This window comes from Sturnira hondurensis, unplaced genomic scaffold (assembly GCF_014824575.4).
Source record: "Sturnira hondurensis isolate 20B ecotype Veracruz unplaced genomic scaffold, ASM1482457v3 Scaffold0008710, whole genome shotgun sequence".
NCBI classification, from domain to species: Eukaryota; Metazoa; Chordata; class Mammalia; order Chiroptera; family Phyllostomidae; genus Sturnira; species Sturnira hondurensis.
In genome coordinates this window covers 4,380,111-4,395,136 of record NW_028081341.1, presented here as the reverse complement: position 1 = coordinate 4,395,136, position 15,026 = coordinate 4,380,111, and the positions used below count along the sequence as shown (strand labels likewise).

Below are 15,026 nucleotides of genomic sequence, written 5' to 3'. Positions count from 1 at the left end.
CCATTTGAACTAAACTCCCTATAATATAGCTACTGCAGGTATGAAAGACTTCATTCAGCAAATGAGAAAACACAGAGAAGGTTAAAATTAGGAGCAAAATCCAGGATGTTGCCCTCTTCCCCTTGACTTCTGGCCCAGTAATCTTTGCATGAACCCATGCTTAGTTAACACTATTTCAAAAAATACCAACTGCACATTATCAGCATTAGACAGTAAGAACTACATGTACAGTCCATTAAGCAAAGGAAAATACCATTATACTATCATTAATCTGAAAAATGCACATATTTCTATTGAACTTGAAGGAGCAGACAGAAGGTGATGTTCCATTAAGTTATGCAGTGGGACTCAGAGAATTAAAAAAGGACAAAAATTATGCTTCTCAGAGCAATGTTAACATGCCCCATTGCATGGATCATAACATGCATGTTAATTTAAAGTCAAGACTGTATTTCATGAAAAAATATATGTGTCAGTAGTTGTTGTAAATCAAGGCATCAGAAGAATTTGATGGTAGAGGTCACTCCCTTGCTTGCTAACACCACCCAGGAAATGTTCAATTATGTTCTACATGAGAATTTTCTGAATTTGACAAAATCAGGTTTGTAAAAAACCAAACTGTGGCAATTAATTTAAAAATTTCCCCCTTTATAAGTTGGTTTTGACATCTGGAGGGTATTTTCAAGGTAATGCTGATCTGTGTTTATACAACTGAAGTGGTCTGGCAGAATTTCCCACACTATTCATCAATGGGAATAAGATCATAATGATCAGGTATCATTTACCATAAATAATTATTAATGGGCTTGTAATTATTTAGACACTGGATTCCATCCCAGGTTAACACAGCACATTAACTAGAAATGTTTGCTCCTCTGCACCTGCAACAATTCATTGAATTTTCCTTTGGGCTTTTATCTTGCCCCCGTGGAGCTAAAAACTATAAATGCCAGTCTGGACCAGAGCCGAATGAAGTGGAAGGATTCATTTCCCATCCTCCAGGAGGATGCTGGAACAGGAAAAGGTTCTGGGCAAAGAGAAATGTGAGGATCACAACAGAAGAAAACCTACTTGGTTGGCCAATATAGTTACTACTTTTGGGAGACATGAAGCATCCAAGCCTGTGATTTCACTTAGATTTCAGTTTACTTATATAAACATTATTTGCATACATTTGAATTTAAAGTTTTTTTTAAATAAATGAGAAGTGTTTTAGCATTCTCATCTCAAAAATAACAATGTTATAATATTCATCGTCTTCAGGTTATGCAGTTTTGAGTTTTTTTTAAAGCAAGGATTAACCTATTACTTCTTGAGTACACCACTGTAAGCCCTAAAAACTAATTATACTGTTTCAAAAATACAGCATGTTGGTTAAGAGCAGGGATCAGCAAACTACAACTCACAAGCCAAATGTGGCCCTCTGCTTATTTTCACAAATGAAGTTTTATTGGTACAGACACACCCATTTGTGGATATATGGTCTATGGCTGCTTTCTCACTACAAGTAGTGTTGAATAATTGTGACAAAAATCACCTGACCTGCCAAACCAGAAATTGGACTCTTGGGTAAGAGTTTGCACTCTGATTGAAGACTTCCTAACTCTACTACCTGTGAGCTTTGTGACATTGGGCATGTGTTTCAGTCATTCCCTTTGTAAAATGGGATACCAGTACCTACCCTTGTAGGGTTAGGATAAATGAGCCAACATTTGTAAAATGCTTAGACTAGTGCTTGGTGCATAGTTGTGCTAGATGATGACTGCTCAAATAAAAATTGAGCCACAGCTTTCTGAGCCACAGCAAACACGTAAATTTTTGCAACAGCCAGCCAGAGTAAGGTGTTGAGTTTGTGGCTGCAGAATAAGCAAGGTCAGCTTTGTGAGGTTAACCTGGCAAGGTAAACTAATTAAAATGTAGACTGCACCCTGACTTTCACCCTTAGGTTTACAAAGTCCCGGGGCTGGATCTACCAGACCTTTTGAAGTGATTCCCACCCAGCCCATGATCACTGCTTCCTTGAGTACTTCAGTTCTCAGCCATTAGCACCAATTGGCCCAGTCCAGAATCAAAAAACATACAAGGCAACAGAAATCAGTTTTTTTAAGTAATGAGAGTAAGTTTTAATGTAGGTATTGGGAAACTTTTTCTATAATGGGCCAAAAAGTTAATGTTTCAGCTCTATGGATCATAGGATTCTGTTAACTACTGAACTCTGCTGTGTGGCTCAAAGGCAGCTATAGACAAGATGGAAAAGATGGGTGAGGCTGTGTTCCCATTAAGCTTTATTTACAAAAACAGGAAGTGGGCCAGGTTTGGCCCAAGGACTGTAGTCTGCTGACCCATGTTTTTAGGCATAAAAGAGCAGTGTTAGCATAGTAAATCTCCCCAGGGATGAGGAATCTATCATAACTGCAATTCTTGCCATAAATAAAAATGAATGAAGTTAAAACCAGTTATTTTTCTTACTGGTTGAATGGTAGGTTATATGATTACTTGACAAATACTCTCTCTTCTCTCCTCCATGGGAGGAATACACTTCCTTGCACTGTTGGCTTTGGGCTTGGCCATGTGGCTAGCCAATGAGTAGTAGACATGAAGCAAGCAGTGGCTTGAACTGTGCTTGTACTCTTGGGATCCTTAAGAAGACGGCATGGGTAGCCCACACATCCAAAGAGGATGAAGAGGCACATAGAACAGATCTAGATCCAACTTATAACTTAAAGCACAGGTGACAAACACAAGGCACATGGGCCAAATCTGGCCCTCTACCTTGTTTTATCTGGCCCAGCATGTTGTTTCTACCTGGCAGCAGTGCTGAGCTCCTTGGCCCTAGTTAAGGAGTAGTTACATTTATACAGTCCTAAAGTTACATTCGGTCATTTGAAGGCAACCGTGAGGCTGATGTGGCTCCCAGTGAAAATGAGTATGACACCCCTGGCTTAAAGCAAAAAGCCCAGCTGAGGTTAGCCTTGCTTAGCTGACCCACAGATGTGAGGTGTTAGTAAGCAATAATAAATGATTGTTGTTTGAAGCCACTGAGGTTTGAGGTGTTTGTTATACAGCATGACTGTAGCAATGGCTGACTGATATGACAGAGGTTTTCTGCATGTTCTTTGTCAAGGTGGATTCTGGTATGGGTTGATGCTCTGGTATAGAGTAAGATGTGCCTTTTTATAACTGGAGACAATAGATATAATTGCCTACCATGTGCTTCCACTTATGACCACTTCCCAGTAATGCCGGCCACTATCAATGAACACGTTTCCAGCTACACCATAGCTCCCTTGGCTGGTGAAGCGTTCAGGCGTGTGACTCTTTTTGGATGATGACTCATCACGTTCTACTGTCAAGTTATCATGAGACACCTTTAGCTTTCGATGTGCAGATTTGGGATCCAGTTTAAATGGTTGGCCTAGAAACAAGTTTACAAAAGAAAAAGAGGAAGAGGAAAAGGACTATTTACTTAATATGACCAATAACATATTTTCAGAATCAGACTTTAAAAACAGTCATGACATGTCTCAAAGATATATTTTATAGAATTAACCCCAGTGTATGCATTTACTCATTTTTTCCAACTTACTCTCTAAAAACATATACCAGCAGAAATACTGAGAGGAGAAATTAGTTTCATGTTTAAGAGTATGCGTTTATTACGATTCCCAGTCAGGGCACATGCCTGGGTTGCAGGCCAGTTCCCAGCAGGGGATGCACAAGAAGCAGCCATACATTGATATGTCTCTCCCCCCTCTCCTTCCCTTCCCCTATAAAGATAAATAAATAAAATCTTTAAAAAGTATGTGTTTATCAGCAGTAATATAAAGTTATTTGACTACTGAAATCAAGGATTTGAGTTAAATGAGGGTTCTCCAGAACAACAGTTATTGTTCTAGTTGACTGGCTGGCTGGCAATCCTATAACATGGCACCATACTGACACACTCCAATTTGCTTTCTCTTGGGAGGTCTTAATGTAAGGAAATACTGTGTTATATAACATAATATTTCTAGATCAAAAGATGTAAAAAAAGAGGCTAAAACAAAACACATGTGGGCACAGACAGAGAGAGAGACGACAGTGTTATGAGACACGTGTATAAACCAGATCATTTTTTGTTGTGGGCTGTCCAGTGTATTGTGGAATGTTTCCCATCATCCCTGGCCTCAAACTACTAGTTGCCAGTAGCATCCACCTCAGCTGCGACAACCAAAAATGTGTCCAGACATTGTTAAATATCCCCTCCTGGAGTGGTGGGGTGTTGCAGAATCACCCCTGATTGAGAGTCATAGACCTAGGCAGACATCAGTAAAATAAAAAAATTCCTGCATGAGTTATTAATTTCCTAATCTGCTACAGAAAATATCTGCCATTTACAAAGCACTGACTGTGTATCTCACACACATATACACACATACACTCTAATTCTCACAAGAACCCTTCCAGGATTATTTATTTATTTATTTAATAATTTTTAAATTTAATTCTTGTTCAAGTACAGCTTTCTGTCTTATATTCCCAACCCTGCCCGCCCCCCCGCCCCATGCTCCCCACCTCCCTCCCATTTCCACCCCCCACCCTTAGTTATTGTCCATGTGGCCTTTATACTTGTTCATGTGAGTCCATCCCCTTTTCCCCTATGATTCTCTCCCCTCTCCCCTCTGGACCCTGTCCATTAAAAAGTCAGAGGCACAGAGAAGTTAATCGTCTCATAGCCTTTAAGAGTAGAGTCAGTTTTGGAATCCAGTGGTATTTGATGCAAAATACACTAGTCCCCACTGGTTCTCTACTTGCTTTCTGAGACAGGCAGTGACACCTAAAACAGAGGAAAGGAAAAGAAAGGGGAACAGAGGCAGCTGAAAGGAGACACTACAGTTTTTTCTGAACTTATGTAACTTACTGTTTGTCTTCAACTTCCCAGGCTCACTGCTGCGGCTGCCTGCCTGGTTGATGGCCTTGACAATGAAGATGTACTTGGTGCCACTCTGAAGACCATGTACAGTGTAGTGGTTCTGCTTGATGTTGGGCACAATCATCCAGCTATCTGCCGAGTTACAGAGACCTGCAAAGCCAACCAGATGTGGGGCAACATTTGCATAATTTCAAGTTATTTAAACCATAAATGGAATGCTTTCTCACTTCTTAAGGAGACAATCAATAAACTTGAATGCTCAGTGTCCTGCCACAAGTAGTTCAACCTGTAATTATTATTATGTATTCCTATTGTGTGCTCTAAATGCAAAACAACACTTAAAATTATTATATTGAAAATTTTGTTCAGTATGGATGAGAGCAGCAAAGATGGTTCTGCCTGGTATCTTAAGCACAGATTATGTGCTACGGGTCACCACTGATTCCTCCCCTCCATTGTCATTATGATGATCATTAAATATTTACATATCAATTCTTTTAAAAAATTTTAATTTAATTATTGTTCAAGTACAGTTTTCTGTCTTTTACATATCAATTCTGAGACTCACAGAAGGTGAGAAGAGATGTTGAGGGATGTATGAGAAGTTGACTTTACTAAAGTAGATGTAGTAGACTGCATTTTTTACTCTAGTTCATCTCCCCACCCTGGATCCAGGCCTAAGAGACTTGGCAGTTGCTTCCTGTAAACAGATGGATATATTCCCTTATCATATGGCTTTGAATGGCCATGTGACTTGCTTCAACCAATTGGTTGAGGCTGAAATGTCAAGGTACCAGTTGCAAAAGTAGGCATTATAAAACTTTTAGAGTCTCTGTTGCCCTCTTGTGCCTCTGCCATTGTCACAAGAACATTCGTCTGCTCATCCAGATAGGATGAGGTTTAGGGGACAGCTCTACTGTCTAGCCAATGCAGGAGGAAAGCCAACAGAGACTGGCCAACTCCAAGCTAACTTCTGCCAGGGAAGCTAAGAAAATGATCATCAGGGTTATTTGTGATCCATCATCAGTGTGGCCACAGTTAACTCATTCAGGAGACATGTTCCTGAGAACACCTTGCAGCAGTGGCACTATAATGGGCAGACCAGGTCCCAGCGTGGGTCTTAGAAAAACATCCACGGGGATTTGACCAGCTGCATTCCTAGCATGGCTGGTTTCAGAGCAAAGTAGGGCTGCTGCTCTGGCTGCATTCTGCAAACTGTGGGTTGGGGAGCAGGCTGAGAATTTATGATACTTGGAGGAACATGCAAGAAAAAGGAAGCCTGCTTTGTTTTGCAGCTGGCTGATGCTGAAAACATCTCTTTGGTACTAGGTCCAACTTTCCTATCTCCCCTCTCTACCTGTCAAACTCTACTCTAATAGAACCTTTTCCCGGCTCCTAGGTGACTGGGTTGTCATGAAGTTTCCTGCCTGTGGTGAATTTCCTTCACCAGTTTTTGATAGAGAGGCTGGCCCTTGCACTTCCTGAGGGCTCTAAACTCACTCCTCCATCCCTTCCTTTGCATGGATTTTCAAGTTAAATGGTTAGTTCTTTTGATCTTGAGTCAACTTATACCTTACCACACTCTCAAGAAGCAGCCCCTTAATCTTTCTTTGGTCTCACTTCTTGAGAATCTAATAAAACATTTCTGTAGAAAGAAGTTCAGGAAGCCTGTCTTTAAATCCTACTAAATACTTTCTCTAACCTTTGAATTAAACATTGCTCATGGTAGTCTCACAGTTGAGAAGAACATAAAAGTATTTTGTCAATTGTGAAAATTCCCCTTATATGATTTGCATCTTGGGTATACCATATTTTCAGACACACTTCAGTGGGTCTTTAAAATACACACACACACACACACACACACACACACACACGTATTTGACTTTGGGAATTTTCTGTCACCTCTTTACATTTCCACCTGGGAACATTTTCACCAGGAGGACCACCAAATTTGACAAAGCCAGCATGAAGTAAGGAAATAATGTGAAGCTCAGAGAAGAGGTTGTGTGTGTGTATTTGTGTTTCGAGATACAGAGGAGCAGCTAAAACAGCACCACCTCTTACCCTCACCTCCTATTTTCCCCCAACTCTTAGCTCTCTGTTTTTCCACAAATTCTTACTTATGTAAGACTGTCGAAAACATTCACAAATAGTTTAGTAACATGGGAGTCTCCCTATAGCATATCACTTTTGCTAATTTCTCACCTTACCTTCTGCTTGAACATAGCTGTAATAAACTCAATACTTCTGGATAGTGCCACAGCCAAATAGTAGATTTTGATCCAAGCAAAGAACAGTCATTTTGAACTCTAAGTTCTGGGCCCCAAGAAGCCTGTAACTCACTTTAGATATTTAATAATAATATTATAATAGCAACAAGACAAAACAATGAGCTTTTCTATTGCCTAGGATAATCTACTCATATTCCTAGACCTTTGTCAACAGCACCCAGGCATGAATGAAAACAATAATAACATTCAGTACAATCAATGAGAATCCTATCAATGTCATTGCATTTACACTGTTCCTGTTTAATTGCATATATTACAGTAAAATGACTACTGTGGTCAAAGAAAGCAAATGTAAAAATGTTTCAATAAACTTTACATCATTGTACAACCCAAAGCTGGGTTTAATGTGGTAGGGGACTGCTTTCAACAACATCATAAAGCAGATGTCTGGAATTGCTGCAAACTGCAATTTGGCCTAAAATCCAAAGTCTTAACCCAACAAAGAAGATGTAATGTTTCAGGAACCTTTTCCAAACAAAAATATGGACCCTGGCTATCCTGATTACTTTGAAGAGGTCACTAATTTTTTTCCCTGAATATTAAAAGAACAAATGTTTATGAAGTAGTAAAATTTCATTGGATAGCTTTACACTAGCACAACGTAGTTTCATAAATACTGATAACTATTACTGTTTAGACTTACTTTTTATATAATTGCCATTGCCAGAGTAATAATTGAGAAGTTGATTAAAAATGTCAAGAAAGCAACATTGACCATTTTCTTTTGGGGGATGGAGTAAGTGGGGTGCCTTGGAGTGCACCATTATTGCACTGCTAGCATTGGTCTTGCGCCAGCACCACTTAACTTTCTGTACATGGCACCAAGCACCAGACTTTTCTGCCTCAATACCCCACTGTGTCGGGACTATCGACCATGTTTTATTCATCTCTTTATGAAACACCCACTAACCATCCTGACTGAAACTTCACTTTTCTCCAAATTCATTTCCAATAATCTTTCAGGGTATTCCAACACTCACCTTTTCCAATTCGGCTTGAAGTATTAAAACAACAATGGAACTTAAAGATAATTAGTCTATAATAAAGCTTAATTGAGTTTTTCAATTTTGTACATTTTTTTCTTAGTCACAGTGGGTCAGAAGCATTTCCCCATATAATGCTACTCATTAGAAGATCCTAATTACATTTGGGATTTCATTGTCTTGTATAACAACTGTCATCTTGCCATAAAACATTATGCAACATGTACACCCTTCGGAGAGATGGCATACCACTTCTAACATCTTTGTCTAACAGATTGGACAGAAGTTAACACTGTTTTCTTTCTTTTCTATAAAAATAGTATATGTTTAATAACTTTCATGAATATTTTCAAAATGACAAATAAACACAGATAACTTCTTTGCCTTGGAGCACTGGCAGGGGGGTGGGAAGGGCTGGAAATATAAGACAGAAAACTGTACTTGAACAATAATTAAATTAAAAAAATAAAACAAAATCTTGAAGAAATGAATCTTTTGATTTTTACTAAGAGTAAAAATAAACTGTGGGGGAAAGGCACTAATTTAAGATTTTAAATGATGCATTAAAAGTAGTTTTCGATGTGAGGGGGACAAAAGGGGACAACTGTAATTGAGCAACAATTTTAAAAAATTAAAAAAAGTAGTTTTGGGTGAACAACATGGATAACACTGTAAAATGAAGTACATATCTATTTGTTAATAAATTCATTAACATCTTCAACCATGAGTCTGTTAATAAAAATGAAAAATAAAAATTGGTAACATCAATAATTCTGCATTTGAGTGTATGAATTTGATTAGTGGGAGCCTTAAATACCATATGATCTCACCTTTAACTGAAACATAATTAACAAAAGAAAAAAAGCAAACAAAATATAACCAAAGTAATTGAAAATAAGAACAATCTAACAACAGCTAGAGGGGAGGGGGGAGGGGACAGAGGGGAGAAGGGTTTTCGGGAACTACTATAAAGGACACATGGACAAAACCAAGGGGGGGGTGGAAGCAAGGGAGGGAACCCTTGCTTCCAAACCCTGTGGTTTGGAGGGGGTGGGGGGAGAAGTGGCGAGAAAATATAGACAACTGTAATTGAACAACAATAAAATAATTTTTAAAAAGATTAGAAAGCTCCATAGACATTATGTAACTCTCCTTCAATAAAGTCAGTTGGGGAGGATTAACTAGAATTTATTATGACAAGTGAAGGAACCATGAAATGGAGACAGTAGATTTTCTGGTGGCATAGAAGCTACAGACAGTTTTTAGGCATTATATCTTTTAATTTACAATATGCTTTCAACATCTTATCTTTCACTTTAACATCTGCAAAGGATATTCCTCCAAATGATAGGACAGATGGTCAAACAACATTCAAGGAAAGCCTTTCATATGAAGATTGTATAAAATGCTAGCATGTAGATAATCCTGGCAAATTATATTATTGACCTTCATCATATAACAAAAATAACAGCCTTTAAAAAATGCACTGATGGGTGAGTGTAGTCTACATTTTTGTTGGAATAATAACTTTGAATGTCCATGTGCTACCACTGTGGCAAATATAGAGCTAAGGCCTTCAGTTTTGTTATCTTCACCATATGAGATTATAACATTACCTCTTCTTACAGAGGAGAAAACTGACTCAAAGGACATTAAATTATTTGCCCCAAATTACAGAGCTAATGCAGGTCTCCCTCAGTCACTACAAATAGGTATAGTATTTAAAAATAAAATAATTTGAAAATGCTTGTGTCTCAGTTATCTTTTTATCTAAATTCTTTGTTGCAATTTAATCCTATAAGGCATCAAAACATTAGGGCATTGGATAACTGTACATTAAAGAGATGAATAAATCCTGATACCAACAAGCTGATGAGAGCACCTGGTTAGATGGGAACTTGTACTTTCATTATTTTCCATTCATCCTGGGAAAGTGGGCCTTTCTGGCATCTGTGCATTAAATAAGTCAGGTCCATAATCTTCACCAAGCCATTTGCCTTTATTTTCTTTTAGCAACTGGTTTCCAGAAACAAAATACCTTCTCTGGAATCACCCAGCATAAAGCTCTGACTGAGTTCATTATGCTCAGCAGTGCTGCTGTTGTTGGATTTCTATAGGCACAGTCTATTCTTATCTATTCCATTTACATGTCTTATTTTAGTATTATTTTCCATGCCAACAATATGGAAGTCAAGTTAGCAATATTTAACCACCTGAGAAACTCTACGTTTCAAGCAATAAATATCTGCCTTTCATTTAGGGGATAGGGTGAAGAGCTGGTATTAAGTTGGAGTTCTAGAGTAGATTGACTTCTGGCTCCACTTCCACACTCCTCCCTCTATCCCCACCCTTTGCCATACAACCCTGTAGATCCTCCCATTCTGACTCTGGGCTCACCCATGGGACTTGCTTGGACAATGGCATGTCAGAGACAGGGGCTTGGAAAGCATGTGTGCAATTGGTCCTGTCCTTACACCTTCACCTCTACAATCACCAGGAGAACACGATTGAAATTGACTGTAGGAAAGAGTTGTGTAACACTTGAGTTGCCTCAGTTATTAGCCTGACATGTGCCAGAGCCTAACCAAGATCAGTATGACCTCCTAGCTGACCCCTAGATGATTCCAGGTATACAAGAAATAGACATTTATTGTTCTATGCTACTTAGGTTCTGTGGTTGTTGGCTATTTAGCAAAAACTGACTGATACAGGCCCATCAGTCTAGGCCAAAGCTATGTGTGCTGTCTAAATGCCCACAGTAATTTGAATCAAGAAACTTCAAGAGAGACATAACTATCTGTGGTGAACATGTCCTTATGTGGCCTTCCATAATTCCCACTCCATACTATTCATAACTTTGTACAATTCTCTCTCCTTGAGTGTAGGCAAAACTTGTGACCTGCTTCTAACTAACAGATATGGCAAAGGAGAAAAGGTCTTATCTTCTTTATCATTCCTGTGATATTACATTATGTGGCAAAGGTGAAGAGAGTTTACAGATATAACTAAAGTCCCTAATCAGTTGACTCTGAGTTAATCAAAAGAAAGTTTCTCTGGGTAGGTGTGAGCTAATCAGGTAAGCTCTTTAAGTGTGGGGTGAGATACTTGAAGTAGCAAACCATCTCTCTCTCTCTCTCTCTCTCTCTCTCTCTCTCTCACTTCCATGAATTTCACAACCATAATGAAATAAATTCTGACAGCAACCTGAGGGAGCTAAGTGAATTCTTCTTTAACTGGACCTCCAGATGAGAATCTGGCCCAGCCAACATTTTTATTTCAGCCTTATGGACCCTAAGAAGAAGACCCAGTGAAACTGTGCCCAGAATCCTGACCCATGGGAACTAAAATAATAACTGGGTGTTGTTAAATGTAAGCTGCTAAGTTTTGGAAATGTTCTTACATAACAATGCAAAACTGATATAATTTTTCCTTGATTGTGCAAACACAACTTCAGAGAAATATAACATTCCTTATGTGGGCTAATAAGCAACTTTTAGGTATGAAATGGCTCCAAATGTTTCTTTTTCTGGTTATATTATTTGCTCACCAACAGATGATGCTCCTATCAATCCTCTGTGTGTTTTCAGAGAACTTTCTCTGTTTTTGAGTCCGACACAATCCTTATTGATCCCAGTTTTTTTTTTTTTTTTTTTGCAACAAATCATCCCTCCATTTTGTATCTGCTGTTCTCAAACCTTCATGATATCTTTTTGTGATTTGTCTTGGAATTTCTGACCATCTTTTGAATTTCATCTCTTTAAAATGAATGTTTGATAAAATCTCTGGTAAGATTTTTGTAAAAGCTTCCAAGCCTGGCCAATTAGGAAGTGGAAGGGCAGAGGGTCGAGGAGGGGAAGATTGGAAAAGGGGATATGTGGAAGAAAGGAGGAACCATTTGTTGGGCATGGGTCATTTATACTTTAGTCACTTAGAAGTGGAATCTTTTGGCGTGTCTCTTTTAAGTAATCTTAAATCAGATTTTTATTTTAAGCATCATGTACCTTAGATGTACTTCTGCTAGGAAAGAATAGTGTAGGTAAGAGAGAATAGGTTTATACAATATGAGAACATTAAGTTGATATGGATTTACTCAAAATATTTCTTTGTTGAAATGGCTTCTACTTTGACATATTCTATTTTTATTTGCTAAAGAAGTTTTAAACTTGCTCTCCTCAAATGTCAACTCTTCTTGTCCTTTGCCATTTACGCAAGTCAAATTAAATAACTCTGTGGGTGGGAAGGAGTGCTTACTCTGTTATGGTCTTTCTAGCCAGCTACTGCCATGTGAGATCATTGAATTGTCTATGATATCTAACAGCTTGTGGGCCTCAGTGAGAGAGAGGCATCCCTGTGTTTCAAGTAAGGTCTGCAGGTTCTTCCCAGGTGGAGGCCAATTAGTAACATTTCAAATGATGGCCCTGCTCTCCTTTGAATGAGACCAGGTATCTGGTGTTCTTTGGCTACTCATTTTATTAAATCCTTTTCTTTAAAAACATTGGAAAATAACATTCAGAAAAGTACATGAAATTAAATGTATGATATAACCATGAAATAACCAGAATATAACCAGAAAATGCTGTTAACCCCATGAATCAACATGTATTTCTTCTCAGTGGTGCCACTCCCCTCCCATCCCAGAGGTAACCATCATCCTGACTTTTACTTATAGTTTTTCCACCTATATATGCATCTCTAAATAAAACAGTTTATTTGTATTTTCAAGTTATAAATGTATAAATGAAATCATGCTGCATATATTCTTTCTTTTCCTGCCTCTCTCTCTTAACAATAGTTTGTAAGATTCATCCTTGTGGTTTACTAGAAATCATTAATTTTCATCACTGGCCACTTATTTTTACTAGTACAAGTGAGTGCTATCATCTTGTTGGGCTACGAAAGGCAGGCCCATAAATATTGTGCATTCTTTGTCTTCCCTTGATGTTTATATTCAGAAATACAATCTAATCAGAAAACAGTCACCAGACAGAGGAATCAATAGGGTGTGCGATACTCACTAACAACATTGGCTTGTCCAGTGAATATGGTATACTGGAGCTCATAGGAAACCACACTGAATTCATCATCGGAGGTCCAGTGAACAGTGATGGTGTCATAGGAAGCTGTGCAGAGCTCTTCTCTAATTGTGGGAGGGTTGGGAGCTGTGGGCATCAAGAATGTTCATCAATGGAGAAGCATTCACCTCTGGGATACATTTCACAGATGTTTGACAGTCAAAGCAGGCCTTTCTGAACAGGTTCATCAGGACTATTATCTTAGAGATGGTGACCCCAATCCAAACAACATTTGGCAGGTTTGTTATGTGTAATTTTAATCAGGACTGTGACTTCAAACTGCCAGTGTGAACTTATCTCTATTTACCCTGAAAGCATGTTTAGAAAATTAGATAAGCAATACTGTCTCATCCATGAAAAAAACCATGTTAAACAAAAAGTAAACAGGACTTTCAGTCAAGATGGAGGTGTAGATAAATATGGCTCACCTCCTCGCAAAACTACATCAAAATTATAGCTAAACTACAGAACAAATATCACTCAGAACTGTCAAAAATTGAGCTGTATAGAAATCTGACAACTAGGGAATTAAAGAAACCACATTCACCCAGATGGGTAGGAGGAGTAGAAGGGTGGACACATAGACATATGGAACAGGCTGGTCCTAAACCCACATATAGCGGAAATAAAATGGAGGGATATCTCAGGAGTGAGGGATACCAGCCCCACACCAGACCACCTAGCCCAGGGTTCCAGTGCCAGGAAGATAAGTCATCATAACTTCTGGCTGTAAAAACCAGTGGGGGGTTGGGTCAGTGAAACCGTGGGATTATCAGGCAACTCTTCTTGGAGTGCTCCACACATTCCCTTACTGAGACTCACTCCTTCAGCACCATGGAAGCACCTTGAAGGGCACTAGTGGCATACATGGAAGGAACTGAAATGTCTGGCATCATGGGGAGAGCTAGGGGACAGCTTCCTCCCAGAACCACAGATCGCAGCCATTGTTCCTTTTCTGAGCCTTCCCTCACATAGAGCCACAAAGTGGTGTCACCATATCTGAGTCTCCATCAACCTAGTTCACATGGATGACCCTGCCCTGATGATTACCTAAGGCTCTGCCCCACCCAACTTATGGGCCCATCCAAGCTGGTAATAGTGGCCTTTCCATATGAAGGGCTTGGCTAGATGCAGGCTTCAGACCTTCATAAATACACTGAAATAAGCAATAGCTCAGCCCAAATCATGTACCTTTCATTGAGTGGCCCCAGGCCTGGTGCTAGCAGACATCTGCATGTTGCTTTATAGCTTATGCCAAGGGGCCCCAGACAGAATACAGGTGGAGGCTGACCTTTTTGCCTGTACCACCCAGCAATCCCCAGAGCCTTCACACCCAGTGGATAGTTACAGACCACGTTGGAGTACCACCACCCAACCACCTCCACAAGTCACGGAAGAAGGTGGTTGTTGGCCAGGGGTCACAGATAGTCCTATCAGCTGTCTGGCTTAGGCAAATCCCTCTCATTGACCTGCTGGCAGCAATCAAGACTCATCTATAAGAGGAGGGTGTACTCAGCCCACATGAAGGGCGCACCTTGAGTACCAGGTTTGGGGAATATGGGAGGCTATGCCATTGGTCCAATAGGACACCTACTATATTAGGCTACACTGTCAAGACAGGGAGTCATAGCAGCTCTACCTAATACATAGAAACAAACACAGGGAGACTGCCAAAATTAGGAGATAAAGAAATATGGCCCAAATAGAAGAACAGAACAAAACTCTAGAAAAAGAATTAAACAAAAAAGAGATAAGCGATGTATCA

General features: G+C 39.3%; 1 protein-coding gene across 4 annotated transcripts in view; it reads right to left on the bottom strand.

Moving 5' to 3' along the window:
• MID1 (midline 1) overlaps positions 1–15,026 on the bottom strand; it is a 372,089-nt gene that overhangs the window by 5,994 nt on the left and 351,069 nt on the right. For all 4 annotated transcript variants that reach the window (XM_037055572.1, XM_037055570.1, XM_037055573.1 and 1 more), the window contains exons 7-9: positions 13,205–13,348; positions 4,901–5,062; positions 3,208–3,415 (exon numbers count right to left, since the gene is read on the bottom strand). In XM_037055572.1, coding sequence (XP_036911467.1) covers positions 3,208–3,415; positions 4,901–5,062; positions 13,205–13,348 — 514 coding nt within the window. The remainder of the gene's footprint in view (positions 1–3,207; positions 3,416–4,900; positions 5,063–13,204; positions 13,349–15,026) is intronic.